Source organism: Aethalodelphis obliquidens, unplaced genomic scaffold (genome assembly GCF_003676395.1).
Source record: "Aethalodelphis obliquidens isolate GAN/ISIS:26980383/991018 unplaced genomic scaffold, ASM367639v1 scaffold79, whole genome shotgun sequence".
Classification (NCBI taxonomy): domain Eukaryota; kingdom Metazoa; phylum Chordata; class Mammalia; order Artiodactyla; family Delphinidae; genus Aethalodelphis; species Aethalodelphis obliquidens.
The window spans coordinates 1,182,741-1,210,427 of record NW_020838023.1 but is presented as its reverse complement, the minus strand read 5'-3'; the positions used below and the strand labels follow the sequence as shown (position 1 = coordinate 1,210,427).

General features: G+C 35.4%; 1 protein-coding gene across 3 annotated transcripts in view; it reads left to right on the top strand.

The window, feature by feature from the left end:
• Positions 1–27,687, top strand: part of CSMD3 (CUB and Sushi multiple domains 3) — a 1,084,122-nt gene that overhangs the window by 699,512 nt on the left and 356,923 nt on the right. For all 3 annotated transcript variants that reach the window (XM_027092553.1, XM_027092552.1, XM_027092550.1), the window contains one exon: positions 1,026–1,214. In XM_027092553.1, the coding sequence (XP_026948354.1) occupies positions 1,026–1,214 (189 nt within the window). The remainder of the gene's footprint in view (positions 1–1,025; positions 1,215–27,687) is intronic.

Here is a 27,687-nt window from a genome sequence, read left to right as displayed (position 1 = left end):
GTAAATCTTATGCCAACCTACTAACATTAAATTTATAATATTACAATTATACAAAATTTTATAAATAATATATAATTTATATAAATAAAATCATAAAAATACTAACCTCATCCTTCAACAGTTATTCTAGTATTTACATGAAAATACTTGTCTTCTAAAATAATTAAGGTATTTCATAGTGAATAGCAAATGAGCATAATCAATTTTAACCTAGAATGTTAAAAGTATATCCAAATAAGTTTTTTAAACAATAAAATAATAGCTCATCAACGTGAAACAATTCCTCTTGTTCTCCACTGCAATTACATACTAAGCATGTGCTCTGGAAATATTTTTAGATAAGCTACTTCTTCTTAGGACTGTATATAAATTATAATATTGTTGTTTAATTAACTCTACTCTCTCATACCCTGAAGAGTGTTTAACTGTTCATTTTCATGGTGCTCATTCATTGCTTGAGGAAGTTTTCTTGTATAAATCTATAATATACAATTTTCAATTTATGAGCACTTCAGTCTTACATAAACCCTTGCATCTGAAGTGACATGTTTTTCAGAATATGGATGAATTGAATTTCTTGTATACTAGAGGCACAAGAGCCTTTGTCATTTAGACTATAACCATTAAGTAAAAGTCATTTCAAAATGCAAATCATTTCATTCTAAATGGCATTTTGCATTTGAAAATATGAATCTATTATGCCATTTATAAGTCAAAAATCTATGAAATGGAAATTTTCTAATGCAGAAGAAAAAATACAAGATAAATAGCTACATTTTCAATGTATCACTCAGAAGGTGACATTTTCTCACCTGTATTGAATTTCACACATAAGAGTATTCATTAAATTAGTAGACCTTTCACAAAAGAAGAAAATTATGTGTGCCATCAGCATATACCCATAATTTTACATACAGTAACTTTTAAAATGTATGGCTGGCCCTAAAAGCATCCATTTTGCAAATAGGAATATACCCTTAAAGGTTACTACTAACATTTTCTTTGTTCTCTTCATCCAATTACAGAGTATAATCTGGAACCTTGTGAAGATCCTGGAATTCCTCAATATGGTAACCGAATTGGCTTCAGCTTTGGGGTTGGTGACACTCTGGCCTTCTCATGCTCATCAGGTTATCGTCTGGAAGGGACGCCAGAGATCATCTGTCTTGGTGGCGGCCGACGAGTGTGGAGTGCACCTCTGCCAAGGTGTGTGGGTACGTGGTCAGCTGCTTTCATTTGCTTGTATGTGTAGTCACTGTCCATGGAGTTGCATGGTTATACACCCTTCATTTTTTAATAATCTGTTGAATTTCTTCATTTCTTTCATATTAGTTATTTCAGTGTTTTTTCCACTTGGCAATCTGGTATACCTCAGTTACCTTCTCAACTGTTCTATTCAACCAACCATGCTTCTAAATTTGTTTTCAGATGATGAGAATAAGGAATGAATAGATAGACAGATAGATAAATAGGTAGATGACAGAATCATATTTTGAGAGCTTACAGAAAATTGCATTCTTGTATTCTGTTAATAGATGATTTTCCATGACTTCTAACTGAAGTTTTGACAATATTTTATAACTTAGAATTAACATGTAGGAAACATGATTACAGGGGAAAATAATAGATAATTTAAGGACCATCAAGGCAAGTATTGACTCAGTATGTGTCATCTATAGAATTAATCTGTTATGATAGATGAATTAAGATGGGAATTCATTTCACATGAGATAAAGAATTGCAATAATTAAAATATTGAAAGTTTGGAGCACCACCTCAACCTTTGGAAATGAATATTTTGACTGATAAATTAAAAAAAAAAAATCTGTAGAGAAAATGGAGGACTTTTCACTAGGACTTAAAGTCATTTTTATTTATATTAGGAAATAGAGAGGCAAGAATTTCTTTAGGTCATCACCCATTCAGTGGTTATCAGTACTCATTTTTACAATAGAACAAGATGCAAAAGATCATTTTATTATTTCATAAAGCTCTTAAAACTCTCAAAACCATTTAATTTGAATTTAATTGTAAATTTAATGGTGCGTCACAAATCTTTGTAAGTTATAATATGCTACAAAATCAGGCACATTGGTAAAGATTTGATCTGTGGTTTAAGAATTTGTCCTTTTTTTCTGTTTTTAATGGAGGCAATATACCCCACAGATGAAAATGCAAATGGAGAAGAGGATACTCTCTATGACTTATTCAATATATTGTCCACTGTTTAGAATGTGGTGGGAATACCTGTGGATCCCCAAATCTAGTAAAAAAAATTTGATCTTTCAAGTTAATAAGTTTTATAGTGATGAGATTGTTTTCACAGCCCCTAAGGGTTATATAACAGACAAGTTGATATTCAACAGGTGAAATTTCTTTTTAAAAATCATAGGCTTTTATAGAAATGGCACAAGCAGCCACAGAGGCTGGGAGGTGATAAGTAGTCATACTCTCAGAGCATCTTTTCCAGGAAGACATATATAGTCCTTCTGTTTTGTTTTTATGTTTGGGGTTTTGGGGTTTTTTGGTTTTTTCTGCTGTTGCCAGATATGGAATTCCCCTCCTTATCTGAATTGCTCCCATTTCCATTTTTCTTTGGTGTGAATATTAATGAGAATCTTGGGAATAGTCCAAATGAGGGCTACAGAGTGCCTAGGTTTATATCCTGGTCATTTGATATTGGGTTAATTCACTTTTCTAAACTTCACTTTTCTCATCAGCAAAATGGTTACAACATTTTGCTAATGTTAGTTATGAGGGTTAAAGAGATTAGCCATGCCAGTCAGACACCTAATACAATCCCTGGAATATAGGAGGGGTTCAGAACTTAGATGCTGTTATAACTCTTATTATATTGAGAATAATCTGCTGCCTATCCAACCCGCCGATCTAGTTTATAAAACCAATTATAGTACGGAATGAATTCCATGTTATAAAACACCAACCTTTATGAGGGTGTACCTGGCTCTTTTATATATGTATTTACCTCATTTAATTCTTACTATAATTCCGTTATTGTTATTCCCCCCATTTTTCATCAGAAGAACCTAAGTCTTAGAGATTTTAAACAACTTGCCCAAGATCGTCAAGGTTATATGTGGCAGAACCGTGATTTGTATACAGTCTTTCTCATTCTGAAACCCAAATTCTTTTCATTAGGATGGTTTAACCTCAAAAAGACTGAGGGAAAGGTAAATCTGAAAGAATTCTAAGTCACAAAGAGTTGATTAATATTTTCTTTCAAAGTACCAGAAACATACCAGGATGTTACACAGGCTGAGAAGAAAGTGTTTGTATCTACATTTTTAAGGTTTACTCCACTTTTACAATAAATTTTAATAAGTAGATTTATGAAAATCTGACTTTACAAAACAAGTAACTTCAAGTTCGTTTTGTTATATTAAAGTATTTCTTTGAGAGTAGGTTTATTCGTGCTTAAATCTTTAGTGAGAAGTATAACATAAAATCACCCTATGGACAAATTTAGAAAACAAAGTTATTGCCATGGGAATTTTCCCCTCATTTTAAAATTAACTGTGCTTGCTTTTAAGCTTATTAAAGTATACAATTAAGTTTACTGTCCTTAATAAAGTCCACTGTAGGTATACATTTAAGTTACAAGATAGGGTGAGAAATATTTTCAAATAGTATGATTTTTTAAAAATTTTATTTCTCCAATTTTCTTTAAATTTTTCTTCACTCTTTTGCCTATTCGTTAAAACAAATATGTTCCTTTTTGCATTTCTGGTTCCATATATGCGTATGTATATATTTCTTATTTTGTTATCTTTTCAAAGTTCACAATCTTCAGTCACATAAAATGTGCATTATTTGTAACTATTCATATGAACAGATGCAGTTTTAGCAATGCTAGTTTATTTGGACATATTTTATCTCTTCTTAGATTCTTTGTGCTTTTCACTTCATATATCTCTAAAGCCAATTCTCTAGTGCATACTTGTTTAAAAACATCATTTAGTACTCAGCATCGCCAGGCTCATAGAAAGCTTATGTTACAGACAGTGGCCAAATTATGAGTAGGTTGTATTCCAAAAGTTTGTTTCTGCTTCAGTTATTTGGAAGCTAGGTGGTTTTTCCTTGGTACAAGGTTGCAAACAGTGCATTCCCAGAACAAATCATAGATGAGACTTAAAATTTTGTGTCATGTGTAAAACTAATACTAACATTTACTAAAATGACTTACGTATACCTAGGTTATGTAAGAATGTGCCTGACTCTGGACATAAGGCAACTGATAAAGCAATTTTTGGAAACTTACTTTTTGTTTATTTTTTACTATATATTTAATTTTGATCCTATATTTAGTGTATAAATTGGTTAGTGTCTTCCAATCTCTGTTGGTAGAATTTGGTGAAAGTTACCTTAATTCTAGATGTTAGATGAATAATAAATAATGTTTCATTATTTATAATGTTTTCCTGAGAAACCTCTGCATTTATGTTTTAAGGTAATATTTTAACAAAATGAGACAATATAATAACACCATAATATTGTCTTTACAATCTATAAAAGATTATATTATGTACCATTCCAAAAATTCACCTATGCTTTGAAAGTAGGTTTAGAATAATGATTTTATCAGTGAAGATACAATGTCTATAAAAAACGCAAGGTTTCACACAAACTCAGGAGCATAGCCATGCCTAGCACAATTTCTGAGGCCCAGACTTGCGCTCCATTAACAAAAGCACACCGCTGCCTTTGACTGGCAGCTTCAATAAAGTTGAGAGGGAATCTGGTCTTAATTACAGTTGATACGTAGCTTCAGAAAACTCCTTAGGCTGTCCTCTATTTCAATCAGAGGAAATTTCTTCTATTGTGACCCATTTATCGGGGGTTACTTAAGTGCAGGGAAATTTTTAATTTTAAATTATTTTGTTGAAGTATAGTTGACATACAATATTATATTAGTATGAGGTGTACAACAAAGTGATTTAACATTTATATGCATTACAGATTGATCACCACGATAAGTCTAGTAGCCATCTGTCACCATACACATTTATTGCAATATTCCTTATGCTGTACATTGCATCCCTGTGCCTTATTTGTTTTATAACTGGAAGTCTGTACCTCTTAAACCCCTTTACATATTTTTCCCACCCACCCCTCCCCCTGGCAGCTGCCAGTTTGTTCTTTGTATCTGTGATTCTATTTCTGTTTTGGTTTGTTTGTTTGTTTTATTTTTTAGATTCCACGTATAAGTGAAATCATATGGTGGTTGTTTTTTTCTCTCTGACTTATTTCATCTAGCATAATACCCTTTAGGTCCATCCACGTTGTCGTAAGTGCAGGGAAATTTGTAGAGGCAGGAGAAGAATCTGGATACCAGTAGAGATTGTAACACCCACTCAGTAACAGGGATTCTTCTCTCTAAGAAGTGGCCTCCATTGCAGGCAGATAGTTCATATTTACTTTTCAGCCTTTCCTAAGCTATGTGATCTTTGGAAAGTTGTTCAGATCTCTCTCCTGCCAAGTTTTCTGAAATGTAAAATGTGGATAATTACATCCATAGTGCAAGACAGCTTATAGCTCTAAGCAATAAAAGATATGTAAATCACCTAATGTACCACTCAACAAGTGACACTTGCTCAACAAACCTTAGTCCCTTTTCCTTATGCCTGCAACTCTCTTTACCACCATTCGTTCTCCTAAGGGCCATGATGACTGAGTGGTGAACAGTGATTTTCACCAACCAGCAAGAGAGGAAAGGGAAGAAGAAAAGGAGGAGATGAAAAATTTTAGTGTGCCATCAGCAGCTGAGTACTTCATACACGTAATCTCATTTACTACTTAGTGATCAAGAGGAAAGTTTTACCTTTAAAAAATACATATATATAATTATGTTTTACATTTTGAAAAAGATAAAAATAATAGGTAAAATGATATTTCAGTGGATATATTTTATATTTAAATGATTATCCTGTAGCTCCACATTGCTGTGGATATGGATATCTGGTCACATTTTTAAGTTGCAATCAAATATCCAAAAAAAAAGTATAAAAAAGTTGATTACTTTGAAAATGAGAAACACTGACTTGTTTTTGGTCAAAAAATAAGTACCTAATTTCCCTTTCTAAAGTTCACATTACAAAAAACACAGGCATTCCCATTGTCATCTTTCTAAATAAAAAAACAAAACCCAAAAAACTTGCATGTCTTCATTAAGCTTCCAAACATACCAGGAACCATGCCAAGTCATGTTGCAAATAAACTAGGAGCTAATGAAAACATTTTGTTTTGGAAAGTAAATTAGCAAGTTAAATATTAGTAATGATTTGTCTTTAGGCAAGAGTCCACACATTTTAAGAAGTCCATACATTTTGAAGTCATTTTAAAGACATTAATTCATTCATCCTTATAGTCTATTTAACACATCTACTTCTATTTCTAATTTTGTGTCATCAATTTTTTATCTGACCTTGGACAAGTAACAACATCTTCCCTTAATCATGAGTGAAATGAGAAAAATGATAACTCTACATTACACATCTACATATTTTTCTCACTTTTCTAACTTTCTAGTTGATATATACTGATGGTTACTTATTGTTTAGTTTTAAAATGAAGGTCAAAAATAAGGGAAACAGGTGAAACGTATACGGGGACTGTACTATCGTTATAACCTCTTTGTAAATCTAAAACTATTCTAAAATGAAAATTTTATTAAAAATTCAAAACAGGAAAGGATAAATTGCACTTGAAGAGACAGTTCATCTTTAAACAAAAAATCTGTTTATTTCATCTCAACCTCTGAACTCCATATACTAAAATTACATATCTCAGATACCCACACAGGTATGTCAAATATGACTGATTTATCAAATTGTATCACCATTGTAGATACACAGTGCTGTAGAAAGCAAATTATGATTAAGAGATTTCACTAGCTCTCAGACACTACCATTAATTAGTTGGGTGACTTTAAACAAACATCTTAATTTTCTGTGCTTTTCTTTCCTGGAAAGGATAATGCCAATATGAGTTCTACTCAACCCAAATATTTCTTGTAAATATAACAAAAAATAATAGAAAGTTTCCTTTAATAAATTACATACAGAAATGTATATTTATATTTTTCTTATATAATTATGAGTGAGTGCACTTTCTTGATTTGACAATATAAAAAATCTATAATATCAATAATAACTTATACTTTGATGCTTTATAGTTTTTTAAAATAATTTCCTGCTTCCAAGCTTCAGAAGTAAGCAGAGGAGGTATTATTCCTACTTGACAGCTGAAAAAATGCTGTTACAGAAAGGTTATAAGTAATCAGTGGAACGTTATGCCAGAAACCAAGTTTCGAACTTTTTAGATTGGTGTTGTGGTATACCAGGTGGCATTTCTTTATTACCTTATTTATTGATGCACTATTTTTAAAGACTACCATTTTTTATGGAATAGACCACGGATGAGTAAACTTTTTTTTTTTTTACTATAAATGCTAGACAGTAAATATTTCAGGCTTTGTGGTCCACACAGTTTCAATGACAAATACTAAATTCTGCCATTGCATTGTGAAAGCAGCAATAGATAATACACAAATGAATAAATGTGTTTGCTTTCCAAAAAAACTTTATCTAGAAAATCAGGCAAGAGGCTGGATGTGGCCCTCAGGCCATAGTTTGCTTATCTCTGCAGCAGAATTACCAAGCTTAGTCAACTTAAATATCCCCTTTGCATTTGGAAATTTACTAGTCATTCATCTCTAAGGAAAGAAGAAAAGATCCTTTTCCCATTCTCTATGTTTTTCGTTGTGGGTTCTTTTCATTAAAGCAGCACAGAATTCAGTTATTTCCAAGGGATTTCTAATGTGCTTTTTTTTAATCTTGTTTTTAACATATTTATTGGACTATAATTGCTTTACAATGGTGTGTTAGTTTCTGCTTTATAAAAAGTGAATCAGTTATACATATGTCCCCATATCTCTTCCCTCTTGCATCTCCCTCCCTCCCACCCTCCCTATCCCACCCCTCTAGGTGGTCACAAAGCAACGAGCTGATCTCCCTGTGCTATGCATCTGTTTCCCACTATCTATTTTACGTTTGGTAGTGTATATATGTCCATGCCACTCTTGTAACTTGTTCCAGCTTACTCTTCCCCCTCCCCTTAACCTCAAGTCCATTCGTTAGTAGGTCTACGTCTTTATTCCCATCTTGCCCCTAGGTTCTTCATGACCTTTTTTTTTTTTTCGTTTTAGATTCCATATATATGTGTTAGCATACGGCATTTATTTTTCTCTTTCTGACTTACTTCACTCTGTATGACAGACTCTAGGTCAATCCACCAATTTCGTTTCTTTTTTTTTTTTTTACATCTTTATCGGAGTATAATTGCTTTACAATGGTGTGTTGGTTTCTGCTTTATAACAAAGTGAATCAGTTATACATATACATATGTTCCCATATCTCTTCCCTCTTGCGTCTCCCTCCCTCCCACCCTCCCTATCCCACCCCTCCAGGCAGTCACAAAGCACTCAGCTGATCTCCCTGTACTATGCGTGGCTGAGTAATACTCCATTGTATATATGTGCCACATCTTCTTTATCCATTCATCTGTTGATGGACACTTAGGTTGCTTCCATGTCCTGGCTATTGTAAGTAGAGCTGCAATGAACATTTTGGTACATGACTCTTTTTTAATTATGGTTTTCTTAGGGTATATGCCCAGTAGTGGGATTGCTGGGTCGTATGGTAGTTCTATTTTTAGTTTTTTAAGGAACCTCCATACTGTTCTCCATAGTGGCTGTATCAATTTACATTTCCACCAACAGCGCAAGAGGGTTCCCTTTTCTCCACACCCTCTCCAGCATTTATTGTTTGTAGATTTTTTGATGATGGCAGTTCTAACTGGTGTGAGGTGATACCTCATTGTAGTTTTGAATTGCATTTCTCTAATGATGAATGATGTTGAGCATTCTTTCATGTGTCTGTTGGCACTCTGTATATCTTCTTTGGAGAAATGTCTATTTAGGTCTTCTGCCCATTTTTGGATTGGGTTGTTTGTTTTTTTGATATTGAGCTGCATGAGGGGCTTGTAAATTTTGGAGATTAAGCCTTTGTCAGTTGCTTCATTTGAAAATAGTTTCTCCCATTCTGAGGGTTGTCTTTTCATCTTGTTTATGGTTTCCTTTGCTGTGCAAAAGCTTTTAAGTTTCATTAGGTCCCATTTGTTTATTTTTGTTTTTATCTCCATTTCTCTAGGAGCTGGGTCAAAAAGGCTCTTGCTGTGATTTATGCCATAGAGTGTTCTGCCTATGTTTTCCTCTAAGAGTTTGATAGTGTCTGGCCTTACATTTAGGTCTTTAATCCATTTTGAGTTTATTTTTGTGTATGGTGTTAGGGAGTGTTCTAATTTCCTTCTTTGACATGTAGCTGTCCAGTTTTCCCAGCACCACTTATTGAAGAGGCTGTCTTTTCTCCACTGTATATTCTTGCCTCCTTTATCAAAGATAAGGTGAGCATATGTGTGTGGGTTTATCTCTGGGCTTTCTATCCTGTTCCATTGATCTGTATTTCTGTTTTTGTGCCAGTACCATACTGTCTTGATTACTGTAGCTTTGTAGTATAGTCTGAAGTCAGGGAGCCTGATTCCTCCAGCTCCATTTTTCGTTCTCAATATTGCTTTGGCTATTCGGGGCCTTTTGTGTTTCCATACAAATTGTGAAATTTTTTGTTCTAGTTCTGTGAAAAATGCCAGTGGTAGTTTGATAGGGATTGCATTGAATCTGTAGACTGCTTTGGGTAGTAAAGTCATTTTCACAGTGTTGATTCTTCCAATCCAAGAACATGGTATATCTCTCCATTTATTGGTATCATCTTTAATTTCTTTAATCAGTGTCTTATACTTTTATGCATATAGGTCTTTTGTCTCCTTAGGTAGGTTTATTCCTAGATATTTTATTCTTTTTGTTCCAATGGTAAATGGGAGTGTTTTCTTAATTTCACTTTCAGATTTTTCATCAGTAGTGTATAGGAATGAAAGAGATTTCTGTGCATTAATTCTGTATCCTGCACCTTTACCAAATGCATTGATTAGCTCTAGTAGTTTTCTGGTAGCACCTTTAGGATTCACTAGGTGTAGTATAATGTCATCTGCAAACAGTTACAGCTTTACTTCTTTTCCGATTTGGATTCCTTTTATTTCTTTTTCTTCTCTGATTGCTGTGGCTAAAATTTCCAAAACTATGTTGAATAATAGTGGTGAGAGAGGGTAACCTTGTCTTCTTCCTGATCTTAGTGGAAGTGGTTTCAGTTTTTCACCATTGAGTACGATGTTGGCTGTGGGTTTGTCATATATGGCCTTTATTATGTTGAGGAAGGTTCCCTCTATGCCTACTTTCTGGAGGGTTTTTATCATATATGGGTGTTGAATTTTGTCCAAAGCTTCTCTGCATCTATTGAGATGATCATATGGTTTTTCTCCTTCAATTTGTTAATATGGTATATCACGTTGATTGATTTGGCGTGTTTCTCCTTGGATTTATCCTGTATGGGACTGTCTGTGCTTCCTGGACTTGATGAACTATTTCCTTTCCCACATTTGGGAAGTTTTCAACTGTAATCTCTTCAAATATTTTCTCAGTCCCTTTATTTTTCTCTTCTTCTTCTGGAACTGCTATAATTTGAATGTTGGTGCATTTAATGTTGTCCCAGAGGTCTCTGAGACTGTCCTCAATTCTTTTCATTCTTTTTTCTTTATTCATCTCTTCAGTAGTTATTTCCACTATTTTATCTTCCAGGTTACTTATCCGTTCTTCTGCCTCACTTATTCTGCTATTGATCCCTTCTAGAGAATTTTTAATTTCATTTATTGTGTTGTTCATCTCTGTTTGTTTGCTCTTTTTTTCTTCTAGGTCCTTGTTAAACGTTTCTTGTATTTTCTCCATTCTATTTCCAAGATTTTTGATCATCTCTACTATCATTACTCTGAATTCTTTTTCACATAAACTGCCTATTTCCTCTTCATTTGTTAGGTCTGGTGGGTATTTGCCTTGCTCCTTAATCTGCTGTGAGTTTCTCTGTCTTCTCATTTTGCTTAACTTACTGTATTTGGGGTCTCCTTTTCGCAGGCTGCAGGTTCGTAGTTTCCGTTGTTTTTCGTGTCTGTCCCCAGTGGCTATGGTTGGTTCAGTGGGTTGTGTAGGCTTCCTGGTGGAGGGGACTAGTGCCTGTGTTCTGGTGGATGAGGCCGGATCTTGTCCTTCTGGTGGGCAGGTCCACATCTGTTGGTGTGTTTTGGGGTGTTTGTGGCCTTATTATGATTTTAGGCAGCCTCTCTGCTAATGGATGGGGTTGTGTTCCTATCTTGCTAGTTGTTTGGCATAGGGTGTCCAGCACTGTAGCTTGCTTGTCATTGAGTGGAGCTGGGTCTAGGCATTGAGAGGGAGATCTCTGGGACATTTTCACCGTTTGATATTATGTGGAGCTGGGAGGTCTCTTGTGGACCAGTGTTCTGAACTTGGCTCCCACCTCAGTGGCACAGCCCAGATGCCTGGCTGGAGCACCAAGAGCCTGTCCTTTACACGGTTCAGAATTAAAGGGAGAAAGAAAGAAAGAAAGAAGAAGATAAAAGGAAGTTATTAAAATAAAAAATTAAAAATAATTATTAAGAAAAAAAAATTTTTTAAGTAATAATAAAGAAAAAAAATGGACATGCAGCACCCTAGGACAAATGGTAAAAGTAAAGGTATACAGACAAAATCACACACTGAAGCATACACACACACTCACAAAAAGAGAAAAAGGGAAAAATATATATATATCATTGCTCCCAAAGTCCACCTCCTCAATTTGGGATGATTCATTGTCTATTCAGGTATTCTACAGATGCAGGGTACATCAAGTTGATTGTGGAGATTTAATCCAGTTCTCCTGAGGCTGCTGGGAGAAATTTCCCTGGATTTCTCATGTTTTTACAGAAAGAGTGTTAGGTGTGTGTGTGTGTGTGTGTGTGTGTGTGTGTGTGTGTGTGTGTACACTGATGCAATTTATGGGTAACCTAATTCACAACCATCTCCAGATCCTTTCATATACCCACATCTTTTCTGAGTACCAAGTCCGTATTCCCAGCTGTGCACTGGCCCTCTCCACATGGATGGCCTTCCACAAGCACACCGACTTCACACTCCAAAACAGAACTCATTATCTCTTCCACCAAATCAGCTCTCCCTTCTGCACTCTTTCATTCAGATATGGCATCATTCTCATCCAGTCATTCAGGCTAGAAACTGTGTCACCTTTTACGTCCTCCTCTCTCTCTTTCTCTCTATCCATATTGGAAAGTCACTGAGACCTACTACCAAAAGCTATTGCTCAAATTTACCACCATTTCCATTCTCATTACCCTTATTTTAGTCCAGTTCTTATTAGTCCTCATAAACGTTACAGCTCAATAATGATAATGTGTGCTAGGCATTGTGTTAAACAATATGTTTCCCTTTATATATTCCTTTTAGAAACCATTTGAGAGAATGTTATTATCCCATTTTATAAACTATCCAGATTAATTATTTAAGTTGGTAAAGAGCTTGAAGTCAGCTTTTTTTCTGATTCCAGCTCATGTTTTCTCAATTACATGTATAATCCTACTATATCATCTCTTCTTTGCTAGCTGGACTTCCTGTTTCCAAATTTCCCTCATCTAATTTATCTTCAATAGTATTACTAATTATAATCCTTTTTGTAGATGAGTAACAAATTACTACAAATTTAACAGTTTAAAACAGCACATTTACTTTCTCTTGGTTTCTGTGGGTAGCGAGTATGGGTGTGGTTTAACTGGGTCCTCTCTTAGGGTCTCACAAGATGTTGACCAGGACTGAATTCTCACCCGATGTTCAGTATTCTCTTCCAAATTCACATTGTTATTGGAAGTAATCAGTTCTTTGTGGTTACAGGACTGAGAGCTTCAGTTCTTTGCTCAATTCCTAGGGACCATCCACAGTTCCTTGCCATGTGAACTTCCCTAGCTCAGATGCTTCCTTCATCAAAACATCAAGGAAAGTCTGTCCAGTGAGTCTCTAGCAAGATGCAGTTTTGCATAATGTTATAAAATCACAGGAGTAATGAGAAGCAAGTCTCAGGTCCCACTTAACTCAAGGGGAGGGTACTGTACTAAGGCATGAATGCCAAAAGGTGGGTATAATGGGAGGTTCACCTTAAAGTTGACACCAAGTAACCTTAGATCAGATCATCTGTCTATTCCCTGCATAAATCGGTAGGTGATTTCTCATGCCTATTAGATACAGTTGAAATTCCAGAGTCCCTTCTTAGGTTGGCTTTACTGCCCTCTTTTTAGTCATTCCCCTATATGCATCCTGGAATACATTGACAAGATGCCACATGCCATTCCCAAACACTCCAAGCACTTTCTACTTTTTAAGATACTAAGGATGTGTTGAGGTCTACTCTATATGCAAATGATCAAACTCTCACTTGTGTTGGCACAAGCAAACAAATAATGTCTTTATCTCTAAGAAGGTACATGCAAAGATACAGTGAGAGAAAGCACTGAAAGCATTGTTCAGTGGCTGGAGGAGGCTTTGCATTTTAATCTGTTGAGCTGTTATTTCTACCACCACACCGTAGATAAAGATGCCATTATCTCTCATTATTTAGTTATTATTGTAATAGCCCAAACAGACTCTAGTCTCCATTCTTGTCCCTTTTCCCCAAACTAAATACTAGAGTCAGAATGAACTTCCTATGATACAAATTTGATGATGTCACTCTCTTGTTTAAAATTCTACCATTGTTCTCCATTGCCCTCAAATTAAATTCTGAATGTTACCCTCTTACTCCTATCCACCCCATAAGTTCACCTAAATGATTTATTCTTCAGACTCATCTTATTTACCCATCATAATATGGAGCCTTTCTTGACCTTTAAAAAGTGTTGGATGTCCTTCCTACAGGCTGCATGTGCTTTTCTGTATTTACCCTTTCTGGGATTCATAATGCTGTATTGACTTGCCTTTTTATCTATATCAGTGTTTAGCATATAGAGAGCTTTCAGTAAACTTGTTGAGTTGATAAAGAAATGAATATATAATAGGGGCAAAGCTCCTTTGTTTTTACATTTTCAATTTACTAACTTTAACATAAACAAAGCTGTACTCCAGAGGTACTCTATTCAGCCTAACACCAATAAAGAACTATACCTTTTCAGCCTGGACCATCACACTATTCCTTAGTCTATAATGCATTTGCTGTGTAGATATTAACACAGAACCCCTCAAGTCTAATAAGTAAATCAACCAACCAATGAACAATAAATAAATTTATCTTTTTTTGTTTCTATCATAATTTTAAGCTCTAAGAGGAGGCTAATAATTATGAAACAAAAAAGATAAATTTATAAAAATTGAATATGGTGAAAAAATATAGTACTTCATATCTGTATATGGAATAAATCTTTCCCAATATGTAGTGAAATTCAGAGCTCAACAAGGAGACTGGCTGACTTTTTTTTCCCCCTAATGGAATGAAAAGGAAGGGAAAATATATGCCTGATAGAAACTGAGTATCCACAATTTTCACTGTAAACATATTAATAATATTTGAAGCAGGTTAGATTGGGAGCAAATTTTTGCTATATGTAAATATGAACCATAAAAAAGAAGCCAGTGTAAATGGGGAAAGACAATGCACATTTCTTATTTAATATAACTACATTGAGGACTGTGAGCTTAAATTCTTCTCATTCATTTAGGATTTATAAACAAATGGATTTATGGAGAGCCTTTTATAATCTAAGTGAGTAATATAATCTAAGTAAGCTCCTGAACTTACTTTATTATACTGTAGTTGGCAAGTGAATACATGCTGTTTTATCTGATGGCTGTGACGCCATTGAAGGTAACGGCTGTATCTCAGTTATCTTTGTACCTCCTGTGTGTTTGCCATAATCTCTGGCATATTACAGGTGCCCATTCTGAGCATAAGACAGTATAAAGTTAATTCACCATGTGACCATCATGAAACAAGTTAGAGTAGATCGTGACTTACTTATAATGGTGATTCACTCACAACAAGACTCATTGAAATGATCCTCTGTGTTATTAGAGTCTCAGATTTATTTGGACAAATTAAAAAAAATTTTTTTTTGAGAACCTAAAATAGCAGACTTGTAAAAACACTTCATTTCCCTTATATGTCCTCATGCTCTGACTATAAATCTGTTGCAAGCCAAAATTTGCCTGCCAATTGGAAAGTCAGAAGATGTTAGTTCTGGGATTACATAGAGGATACAGACTTCTTTAGAGAGAGTTGAATTACAAAGAGGAGCAGGAAGTGGAGTATGTACTGGAATCTGTGCTTCAGGGTCACATCCTTAAAGCAATTGCAACAGTAAGAGTCTCACTTTAGAATCACAAAAGTACCAGAGGCACTTGCTTTCTCTGCAACCTCTAAGTGACCTCTTACTGCTTTTGTGGAGAATTATGCCCATGTTCAGAAATACCTACAGCATGCTAGTTCTTCACCTGTGTCTATAAACTTAACCTAGACGTATTGGGAAACATGCTGAAAAAGGGAGAAATGATTAAACCTGTAAGTAGTGATTTAAAGAAAAATAAATGCAGTATTATTAACCTGGAAAACGTGAAATTCATCGGCTTTGCATTAGACAAAGTAATTTTGGTTTTTAGTTTAATATGTCTTTTTATTTTTTAATATGTCTTTACTTAATTAGAAAGTGATTTGTCCCTAGCACATATTAGTGCCAGGTAAGAAATATTTTACCTGAGGTAATAATAAAAGCTAATATTTGCTGTGTGTTTACTACATGCCTGGCATGGTCATATAAGGTTTGAATAAGGACACTGAGGCATAGGGAGGTTAAGTAATTTATATTAAGAATTTTTATTTGAAGCTGATTATATTGGGAGCAAATTTTTTGCTATATGTAAATATGAGCCATAAAGAATAAAAGCATTAAATAAGCCAGTGTCATGATATTCTGTACATATCCCCAAACTGGTTCTTGCTTACAACAGTGACATCTGTAGCTCTCAGGAAATGCTATCTTTGGCAGTGCGGATAACTGGAGGAGATAGTTAAATGTTATCGTTACTTGTAACTGAATTACGTTTTGATGCCCTGTCTCAGGAGAGGGTAGGATTTAACTGAAGTTGCAATAGATTGAGAGTACCTAAAAGCCTTTGAAAGTAGAAGGAAAGGTCATTGTTACATAAGGCAAATACATTTTAAAATTAATTCTAATTCTATGTTTTTTGTAAAGTCCATGTGTCTGTTTTGTGTATATGTGTGTATAGATTTTTTTTTTTTTATTTCAGCCTCATAATATTGAAAATAACACCAAAAATATGTATGTTATTAGTACAGAGGTTGATTCCTAATAAATGTTTTTATTATTTGTCATCTGGTAATACACTTAGCTAAGATATGTTCAAACGTACCTAGCGCTTTGAAAACAGACAAAAGCACACTGGGACAGAATAGAACTGTCTATTAGTAACTGTGCATTGTGCTAAGGACCCAATCTGCCTTAAGTTCAGTGGCACTAATTGGGGGTAGGTTTAGGGTGAATCCATGAGAGTAGGACAGTGATTATTCTACCTAGTAAATGCATTCAGCCCCTAATCAAGGGTATGTAATAAAATGAATTTCACTTTTTTCATCCTTATTTCTGTTTTTTAACTGTTTTCTCTTCAGCTCAAGTTTACCAATCACAAATCCAGCTCCTTCACTACAGGGCAAATCAGCTGAAGTCATCTTCCTTTGCTTAATATACCAAGACAATTGTTGCCATGGAAATAATATAATGTTATAAAATAAGCATTGTAAGTTAAATCTAGAATCAAGAAGGGACATATGGGTCAGGTATGAGAGAGTGTGCTTATTTAAATAAACAATAGCCTCGGTAATCATAAAAAATCTCAAGGTAAATTACTGAGAAAACACAAAGGAAAGTGAACTTCAAGCTTTGGGAAGTTATTTGCAGAATTTAAATATTGCCCTTCAAGCAGGTGTTTTAAAGGAAAGGAGTTAGGGGATTATTAAACCTCCCACAAACTAAATTTCTGGCTGCAAGCCATTTTCTACATCTCTGTATTGTACCCGAGTACCCTCTTTGTAGCTGTCTTTGAATACCAGTTCAATTATTGGTATGCTCGATGTATAGATAACATTTTTCTCTTCATGTGTTTTAATCAGTCTACAAAAACTGTGTTTCTAAAGGTTATGGATAGTTTTTATTTCATGCGTTTTACTACACCTTTCTGAATTTGCACTAGTTAATGTTCTATTATGCTTGGCTACAGAATTCTGCAGGCGTAAAATAATAACCATTTCTTACCTTGTAAAATTGGAATCTCAACTGAGTCTAATCACAGTTTTCTAAAAATAAATCCTGGGTTTTGTTTGTCCTGAAAAACTTTTTATTTATTTTCAGATTTAAAAATTATAATGATAAAAACATTATCTGTTTTTCTGATAATGTAAGATTATTATAATGTTCAATTATGTTCAGTTATGGTATTTGAAACCACTTAATGCCATTTACCTGTGTAAAAACATTACATGAGGGCTTCACCACCATATCGTCTCCCTGTAAAAGGAAAAGGAAAGCCAGGTTATACATTTTTCTCCTTGGAAAATTTGTAGAAAAACTCCTCTGATTATGGTCTAGGCTGTGTATGCCACCTTATCCCAAATTTTTTAAATTCATCTAATAAATATTCATTCAATATTTGTTCCATGGTATTTTAAAAAACATCCTGCCTTCTTCTTTCTAAACAAGAGCAAATAAAAACTATCTGGTGAATTTTATAAAACTACAAACTCTCCACTTCCCTGGTAAGAGTCTCTCCTCTCTTACATCATCCCAACGCAACCACTCTTCCCCAGGAATCAAGATTACTGCACTGGTCAGCCATGATCAATAATGAAACCATGTATTACCCTCAGATGTGTGGGGTTAAAACAAAAAGTTGAGATTCTCTGATGAAGAGAGAATAATGCAGTCCTCATTTTCTTGTGAGCTTGGAAAATATTAACGTGCTATTATAGGTTTTTTCCTAAAGAACAATTTCAAGGATATCATCACTAAATCTATCATTTTCTTTCTTTCTTTCTCTCTTTCTTTCTTTCTGTATAGTCCCCTCTCTGAAACATCCTCATTTGATTACATTTCACTTATTGATCTCAAATGCCTTCCTTGTAAATGTACAAAGAAGTACCTAAAGAGAATCAAGCAGGAATAAAGACAACATGCAAATTTCTGAAGCCTTAATGAGCATCAAGGGACTTATGAGTTGTTGATTAGTCAAAACCAAATAGCCTAAATATGAAAATCATATCTTTAAAGAATTTTCAGTTTTTTAGTAGTCTGCCAAAAGCTATAATGGAGAAAGAAGAGAAATAATATTGTTGAGTGTTTATAATGTACATGGCAGTGCACCTGGTACTATAAGGTTTTTCTCTCATTTACTTCTTACAGTATCTTATTACCTGTATTGAGAAAGCAGTGTCCAAAGAGGTGAAGTAATTTACATTGTGTCTCAGCTAGCAAGTAAAGTATAGATCTGTCTGTCTTCCAAATCTTGTAGTCCATATTCTTTGCTTCATACTTTATTGGAAATTTTCCAGCATTGTAATAGTAACACAGTCAAGTAACATTACCATTTTGAAAAGCGTGTTGCCATTCTGTGAACAGTATTTGTTTTCATTTTCTTCAGGGGAAAAAAGAGAATGGTTTGGGGATTGAAAATAAAATTATGGAATTTGCCAAGGAATTTTTCTTTGAATTTGTTTACTTAATTTTCAGGTTAAGTATTTCTATGGTATTTAATCCATTCCCAGTTTTTGAAGGCTTTTAAGAAACTTTTTATTCGTTATATGCATTGTCCATAGAAATGTTAATAAAAATAACAAGAATCAAATTACAATGAATATTGTGATATGATCTAGCTAGGGTTAGAATTATTATTTTTGGACATAGGTAATGATATAACATTGAATACTTTCAAAAACTTTAATATTTATTGCTTATGATATTTTTATTCCTTAGGAATATGTCTCACTCCCCCCAAAATTGCTGTTCATATTAATGGAGTGAGTTCTCTCATTAAGCTCTCTGACATTTTAGCTTTGGGAAACTCTAAACCCAAGCCTTTGAAAGTTAGTCTTCATTCATTCGATCATCTCTTCATTCATCTATTCATTAATTCACCAAACTTAAGAGTGACAACACTGTTTGGCATGCTGTGTTAGGTGATGGTGATATAACCAAGGTAATTAGATATTAGTCATTATTTTGTTAGAAAACATTGATGGGTTTGATATATTTATCTGTTCTACCACCCAAGCAAAAATTAAATCAATCCAATTCAACAAATACTTAGTGAGCACTGAGTTGGGTGACAAAGGTAAAAATAGAAAACATACTTTCCTCCAAGATCTGCTACTCTATTTTAAGGGGAAATAAGATTAATTATGACATCATGAGATGGAAATGAGAAATAGAACCCATAATATAGGAAAGAGGAATAACTTTTTTTTTGGAAGAATAGCGAACAGCTTCTCAAAAATGGCATATTTGTGAAAATGAGCTGAATTTTGCTAAATAGAAAAGGTGGGGAAGACCCTCTAGGTAAAGGATATAACATAAGTCAAAGAAGTAAAATTAATATATCTACAAATCTCTTTTGGGTCTGAGTGGCTTTTTTGGAACTCTTTTTGAGTCCCAGTTCAATTAGAGGTGTAGTCAAGTGTGTAACTAACCTTTTTATTTTATTTTATTTTATTTTTTAACAACATTGGCATATAATTGCTTTACATTGTTTTGTTAGCTTCTGCTGTATAACAAAGTGAATCAGCTATACGTATATCCCCATATCCCCTCCCTCTTGCGTCTCCCAACACTTTCTTATTTCTGCTTTTTTTTTTTTTTTTTTTTTCGCGGTACGCGGGCCTCTTAGTGTTGTAGCCTCTCCCATTGCGGAGCACAGGCTCCGGACGCGCAGGCTCAGCGGCCATGGCTCACGGGCCCAGCCGCTCCGCGGCATGTGGGATCTTCCCGGACTGGGGCACGAACCTGTGTCCCCTGCATCGGCAGGCGGACTCTCAACCACTGTGCCACCAGGGAAGCCCTCTTATTTCTGCTTTTTAATCAATTCAGGAAGGCCATATTTCCTTCAATGACAGTTCTTATTTCACACATTTTTGTGTGTTGTTCAGAAGCCTGCTTATATGTTTTATTAGAATTTATATATTAAAAGTAGCAACTCTGTAATATTCCATATGGTACAGAATCTGGACTTGGAAAAAAGATACTCTAGGTTTAAACCATGGCTTCACAACTTAGTGGTTTTACAAGTTGGACATGATATTTAACCCCTCTGACCCCCATCTATAAAATGGAGATACAATAAGAAACTGTTTAAGTTTATTAAGTTTTTACTCTGCTGAGTGATGTACCTGTATTAATCCAGTCTTTTCCACGTGTATGATGTAGTTAGGTATTGTTACTACCTCCATTTTACAGATGAGACCAATGAAATATAGTGAAGCTGTTCACTGAAGTAGCTGAGTGCCCAGGATAACGCAGTGCTTATTATCCAATTTTACATTGTTGAGTTCTTACTCATTCAGCATGAATGAGCTTAAATTCATTACCTTGCATACAGATCAAAGTAGAAGGTCTCTGTCTTTAGGAAACTTGAAGCTGAAAATACATTTCTCATTGCTTGATGCAACAGGACAAGGGCTGTACAAACTGAGAGGCAGAGTTCGAATGACAGAAAATCTTGTATGCTATGTTAAGGAGTAACTGAGACCCATTAAGATTAAGCAAAGGAATAATATGGTCAGATTTACATCTTAACAAGATCTTTCAGATATTTACATGTATGAATGATGGATTTGGGTTTCTCTAGCTTCAGTTTGCTATATTGAAATTAGGGAAATCCATTAGGAAGGGGTTCTAGTATCTGATACATAAGCTCATGGGCCAGAGTGGTAAAATTGAATAGGAGCGGGTAGTTTTAAGAACAGAGAATGTTTGTGCTAGAGATCTTCAGAATGTTTGATCATAAACCCTCCTTAATTTTCTCAAGTTACATGCAACAGCAGTTATTGCCAATTCCTGGAATCAATTTAGTGTAACATCTCCAATTCAGAAGCAGAATCTTGGCTTCCCAATCAGAATTCACAGAACTCCTCTTTTGTATGCTTTTCCACTGCTTTTATATCATAGCCAGACCTCAGACCATTCCAAGAGCCAACTTCATCTTGAGTGTACCACAAAGAGAGAATAGGGAGAAATCCACACTACTTGTGTGACATGGTCTCCATGTTCCAGACAGAGGAGAATTCCAACTGAATACACAATCTGGAAATCATGGGAGAGCTCCAGGCTGAGAAATAATTTACAGATTTTCTGTATATAGATGCTATTGAAAGCCATGGGATTGGATGAAATAAGCAAGGGAGTAAATATAGATTGAGAAGAAGCCAAGCTCTGACCTCACCAATGTTTAGGAATCTGGGATATGAAGAAGAACTAGCAAAGGAGACTGAGAAGGAGGGGTATGTAACATAGTAGAAACACAAGTAGAGACTGATGTCCTAAAGGCTAAGGAAGAAAGAAAGCGTTTCAAGGAGAAAGGAGTAATCCCTGGCTCAAATGCTGCTGAAAAGTTAAGTTAGATGAGGGGTACAAATATACACCAAAATGTGAAAGTCATTGGTGAACTTGACAAATGCAGTTTCAATGAACTGACAGGGTAAAGGTTTGAGAAAATGGGAGGAGAATTGCAGGGTGAATATAGACAACTCACTTTGAGGAGTTTTCCTGGAAAGAAGATCCGTGTAATGTAGTGGTAGCTCAAGGGGAATGTTGGATCAAGAGTTTTTTCCCCAAACTTTTTACGATAGTACCTTTCAGACTTGCTTCAAAGATGAAAAAATAGAATGTCCATATAGGTACCATAGAAGTTTAACAATTGTTGAATATTGCCATATTTGTTTTTATATTATTTTTTCTGCAAAATTTGAAGTTATTTTACAGACATCAGATATTTCATCCCAGAATATTTTAAGATGCTTTTCTAAAAATAAGGCCATCCTCCTACATAATTTTAACACCATTACCACACCTGGAATCATTTAAGGTCCAGTCCATATTCAAATTTCCCCCAGTTTTTCCACACACATTTATTTATTTTTTTCAAATTAGGGTCCAAATCAAGGTCAGGCTGATATTTGGTTGTTATGATTCTTTAGTCTCTTATTATTTTTTCCTGTAACATGACTTTTTGAAGAGACTGAGCCACTTGTCATGCAAAATATTCCATATTCCAAATTTTTCTGATTATTTCCTTATTGTTTCATTTAACTTTTTCGGTTAGACCACTTTTCCATTCCTACTCCACCCCCACCCCTTTGCTATTTGTCCTGTAAAGAGCAGGCTAGGTCTAAACACTTGATTAGTTTTTGGTTAAACTTTTTTTTTTTTTAAACCATAGTCGTTTGTGGGAGACGCTTGTACAACATTTTATATCTTATTATGTGTTATATAAAACCTAGATATTCCACTATTATGAACGCTGTCAGATCACATGCTTGAAGAGTTTTTTTTTTTAATAAAGTAGAAGAAAAATGCCATATTTTATATGCTAATGAAAGTGATCCAGTGAAGTGGAAAGACTGATAAGGAGGAGAAATTGATTGCAAATTAGTAGAGCTCTGTCTTTGCATAAGAAAGAATAATGTACAAGCAGAGGTGCAGTACAATGTACAAACCTTAGGAACACAAATGATCACCCCAAGTGATGGGTCACAGGAAAAAGCAGAGAATGTAGGCACAGACACTGGTGGGTGGGATAATGTAGTGCTGTGCTAATAGAAACTTGTAAGGAGTTTGCTTTTGATTAGTTTTCTCTGTGAAGTAGATGGCCACCATCATTAGCTGAGAGAAGGGTGGAGGAGGAGGCACTGTATCTTTTTTTTTTTTTTTTTTGCGGTACGCGGGCCTCTCACTGCTGTGGCCTCTCCCGTTGCGGAGCACAGGCTCTGGACGCGCAGGCTCAGCGGCCATGGCTCACGGGCCCAGCCGCTTCACGGCATGTGGGATCCTCCCGGACAGGGGCACAAACCCGTGTCCCCTGCATCGGCAGGCGGACTCTCAACCACTGCGCCACCAGGGAAGCCCGGCACTGTATCTTTGAGAAGAGAAATGAAGGTACGAAATAGTTATAAAAGAGTGGGAGAGTGAACGGATTTGGAAATATCGAAAGCACGAAGAAATAAGACAAGAGTCATGTTTTGAGTGTGACAATGAGCCAGGAGTTTAAATCCTGTCAAGGAATGAAAAGGGTGGTAGGTGACTGCAACAGAAGTACAGTCTGATAATATGTTATTGGAAGCCTGGAATGAGCGAAGGAATGAACAATGATGAGCAGTAAGCAATCCTACTTCACCTTCAGGCCAGTAGGAAGTCAAGTATGGGAGGGAAAACAGCTACTACTTGACAGCAGAGAAAGCAATGAAATGAATAAAGCAACTGTTGAGCTTACCAAGAATTGATCTAGGATTTCACATATATGTCATCCTCACAGAAATCCTGTGTAGGTACTCACTTTATAGATTCAGAAGCTGAGGCACAGAGAGGTTAAATAAAATGTCATGCAGTTGATAAGTGAAAGAATCAGAAATCATAGTTCGCAATCTGATTTCATGATTTCTGTGAATCATGTTTATTCAGCTGCCTATGTACATAAAGATTATCCAAACCAAAATAGAGGTACAAATCATAGAATTATTTGAAATGAACTGAGCCCCAGAAGAATTGGTTGTAAGCATTAACCATGAATATGGCTTGTAATATATGCAGGCATAATTACAGACTCAGTATGAACACTCCTTTCTAGAATATTGATAAAACTTTTAGCCAGGAGTAACTTTAGTTAATCCCTTCATTATGGCTTGGGTCTCCATCTTTCTTTATGGTCCTTGCTCTTTGTTGCCACATCATCTGTGTCTATACTCCATGATGGTACAGATAGTACTAGTTGCTTTTAAGTTCTGTGGTACTTAAAGCTCAAAGAATTTGGGAACCCTGTCTAAGAAGAATAATGCAAAGTTTTGAATGTAAACTTAGGCACACAGCCTTGGAAGGAACCTGTGCACATGAGGGGCCCTAAAACTTAAGCTCCATTGGTAAATCTGGTTTGGGATAATTCCTGCTGGTATTCTGATTGCAGAAAAGTTGCAGTTTCTCCTTTTTCAAAGACATGATACCGCTCTTTAAAATATCAGCCTTCTGTCTTGACTAGGACTTAATAACCATATTCTATTCCTTGTTCTGTTTCTATTTCTGTTCCTAATTGCTCTTTCTCAATTTGGGTTAACTTGAGAGTTATAAGAAATTGAAGACTTCTGGGTAATTCTTTTACAATATGAAAGTCCTCTGCTCTCAACAGTCATTCTTTCATAGTCTGAATCTTATATGCCATGATGTCAGGCAGGAAAAAGTATCTTTGCACTGATTCTTTTTATTTTATTTTATTTTTTTAAACATAGATGACTCTTCCATCTTCATCCAGAGTACTTTCGTTAGTAGTCTTAACTCTCTTGTCAGGAGATCTTTCTTCCTTTTCCTATCACTCCTAATCCATGCATTGGCTACTTTCCCGAGTAACTGCTATTGAATTACTTCATGCTCTTGCTTCAAATAATTGGCATGGTAGAAAAACTTTGAAATTTCAAGTTAGAGGATCTGGAGTTAAGTAATAATTTACCACTTACTAGCTATGTTATCTTGAACAACCACTTTGTATTCTGGCCTCAATAACGTGTAATCAAAAGGAAGACAATGCTTACCTTTGTGTAAGACTCAGTCAGAAGTATCTTACAGATAATCCCACTGAACCCTAAGTGTTAGAGCTCTTTGATCATAGGTATTCCAGATTCACAAGTAACTACTTTATCCAGCATGAGCCTGTTGTTCAGAGGTAGCTGAGGCTGGATGGATTTCAGAAGCCGCAGCAGCAGATGGAGCCCCAATTCAGCGCTCCCCTCAGGCCTCTAGTTTGCTGGTCCCTCTCCTCCTAACCTCATGTTGAACTCGTGTTCCAATTTCCCCTCCTGAATTTTGACTTCAACTACGACCACTCCAATTTTATCAGGCACATTTTTATATATGTCAGCCTCAGAGGCAGAGTTGGAATAGAGGCCTGATGGATATCAGGTTTCATTACCTTTTCTCCCACAAATTTCTTCTGTTCCTGTATAAATATATGGATGCAAAGAGGTACACAAAGGACTCTTCTAGCTCAGTCCCACCAGTAACTGCAAACATGTATGTTGAAGGAAACGAAATGAAAAGTTAAAGGAAAGGTGAAAGTTCTTTCTTCATCTGCATTGTCTCAGTTGAAAGCCAAGAAATGGTCCTTTAAACACATATACATACTTAAGTTTCTTAGTGGATTCCTGTTTCCACGAATCAGTTTTCATTCTGAAGGTTTGGGTTAGAAAGGAATCCCTAGTGTACATTGTGATAGATAGTAAAAGTCATAATCGTTGAAATCAACTGGTCAATGTAATGGTCCTAGGATTTGGCTCATAGAAAGCAGAGAAGGACAGGTTAACTACATGTGCCCTGGAGTGGAATTTGTTTTTTTTTAATAATCTGAAATTTTTAGTTTTCGACCTTCAGGGATCAATGTGGAATGTGTCCTTTTAAACAACAGATGAGAGACTCTTTATTCAGTGAGATAATTATGGATTTGAAATTGCTATGTGCTCTATTAATGAACCGGAATATTTTTAGCTGTTGCGGGTTGTTTTCTCCGAGGCGTACTTACACATAATCTACCCCGAATTGCAAAAGCTTCACTTGTGCTTAAAACACTAATTCATGCTCTTCCTCACTCTATTTTAATAATGGCCAGGGCCAGAAGTATGCATGTTTAGAGAAGTGGTAATTTTTTTAGTGTGAAAAAATAAAGTCAGTTGGCTTATATTATAGCATAAGTATTAATGTTTTGCCTAAAGAAGAAAAACTGTAAGTCAATATTATTTTCTCCTTGTGCTGAAACATGGGAGATCAAGTTTGTATATATTAATGTTAGTCTACTCCTCTCCCAACTACACATAATCTGTACACAATCATTTTGTTGTGAAAATTTTATACATATATTACTATCAAATTCTTCAAGGAAAACAAGCCTGTAAGGAAACAGCTCTACTGTGTAGTAGATTTCCACATAGGTCATGTGGGTGAAGCTTGTCTGTGGTCTGACCTAACTCTTGGCAGAATGTCCTGGGGTTCTTTCTGGAAGAAGGGGAGGTAAGCAGCCTGGTAAGGAGTTGGCATCAGGTTGTTTCTCATTCATCTCCCTAGTTTCAGTTGAGCCAGGACTTTTTGCTGCTCCCCTTTTAGGGTACATTTGCAAGCTTCTGGATAAGCCTTGGCTGGCTATACTTTAGAGTTAGCTCCTCAGTGGCAGAGTGACCTGAACCCATGCCATCTGTCATCTGGCCTCTTTGGCTTAATGTCATCTTTGGGACAAGGGATACAAGGAGATGGCATTATGCTGATCTTATGTTTCCTGTATAAGTAATAAACTGAATCCATTTGGACTTGCTGTCTCCTTACCAGCCAAATCTATGGAAGAGTGGCAAGACAACCCATTAGCTGCAGTAGTGACCCTTGCGGTTTTATTAGCTTTAACACTGCTTCTGAGGGACTGCTCGGCCACTTGACAATGCCATAACCCATTAATGCAATGTTCTGAAATCAAGCATTCAGTAAATGCCTATAATTTATTTATCTTATAGGATAGGGATGCTGTGTAGTGGGAATATATGCAGCACAGGCATTTTCAGGTTGTGTATGTTGATGTCATGTATTTCCATGACAGGAACAGCAAAACGGGAACAACACTAAAAAATACCATTATCATACGTGAGGATAAAATAACACCATAATAGATACCGTTTATTGAGTGTATACCAGATACATGGCTCTGTTCCAAATCCATTACATGTGCTAACTGCTTTAATCCTAAAAACAAAACTGCATTTGGTACTATAATTATCCTCATTTTGCAGATGAAGACACACGAGATTAAGTAACTTGCTCGAGGTCACATAGGTAGAACCCAGGTGAGAACCCAGGTGTTTGGACTCTAGACTCATTTTTAATTACTGTAGTATGCTGTGCCTCTAGTTAATGAATGTGAAGTACACCAAACATTGCCATTTCAATGGCAGCTCAAAGAAGCTTTGTGGCCATTCTTCATGGAAATAATCTGCTTCTAATACTAAATAACAGGAGAATGAGATTTTTCTTTCCTTAATTCCAGAGATAATAAATTGCTTGTGCCTTCTAGTGAAAACAAGACTTATACTTAGTTCCCATAAATATTATTTTCTTCTACAGATGGAATTTATATAACAGAATACATTAATTTCACTCTTCCTTTATTATATTTTGTTTATGATAGCTCCAATATCCCTAGGGACTCTCTGTATATATAGTTGTGAGCTTTTACACTATATATATGTGAAAGCTACCCCAGAATACCACCGCTCTTTCTCATACAGCTTATAGTATGTAGGTTATAATTATGTCTTTCTTTAAGAGTCATATTTGGTGACAGCCTATTATAGATTTTGCAATTAGTAGTTACATTAC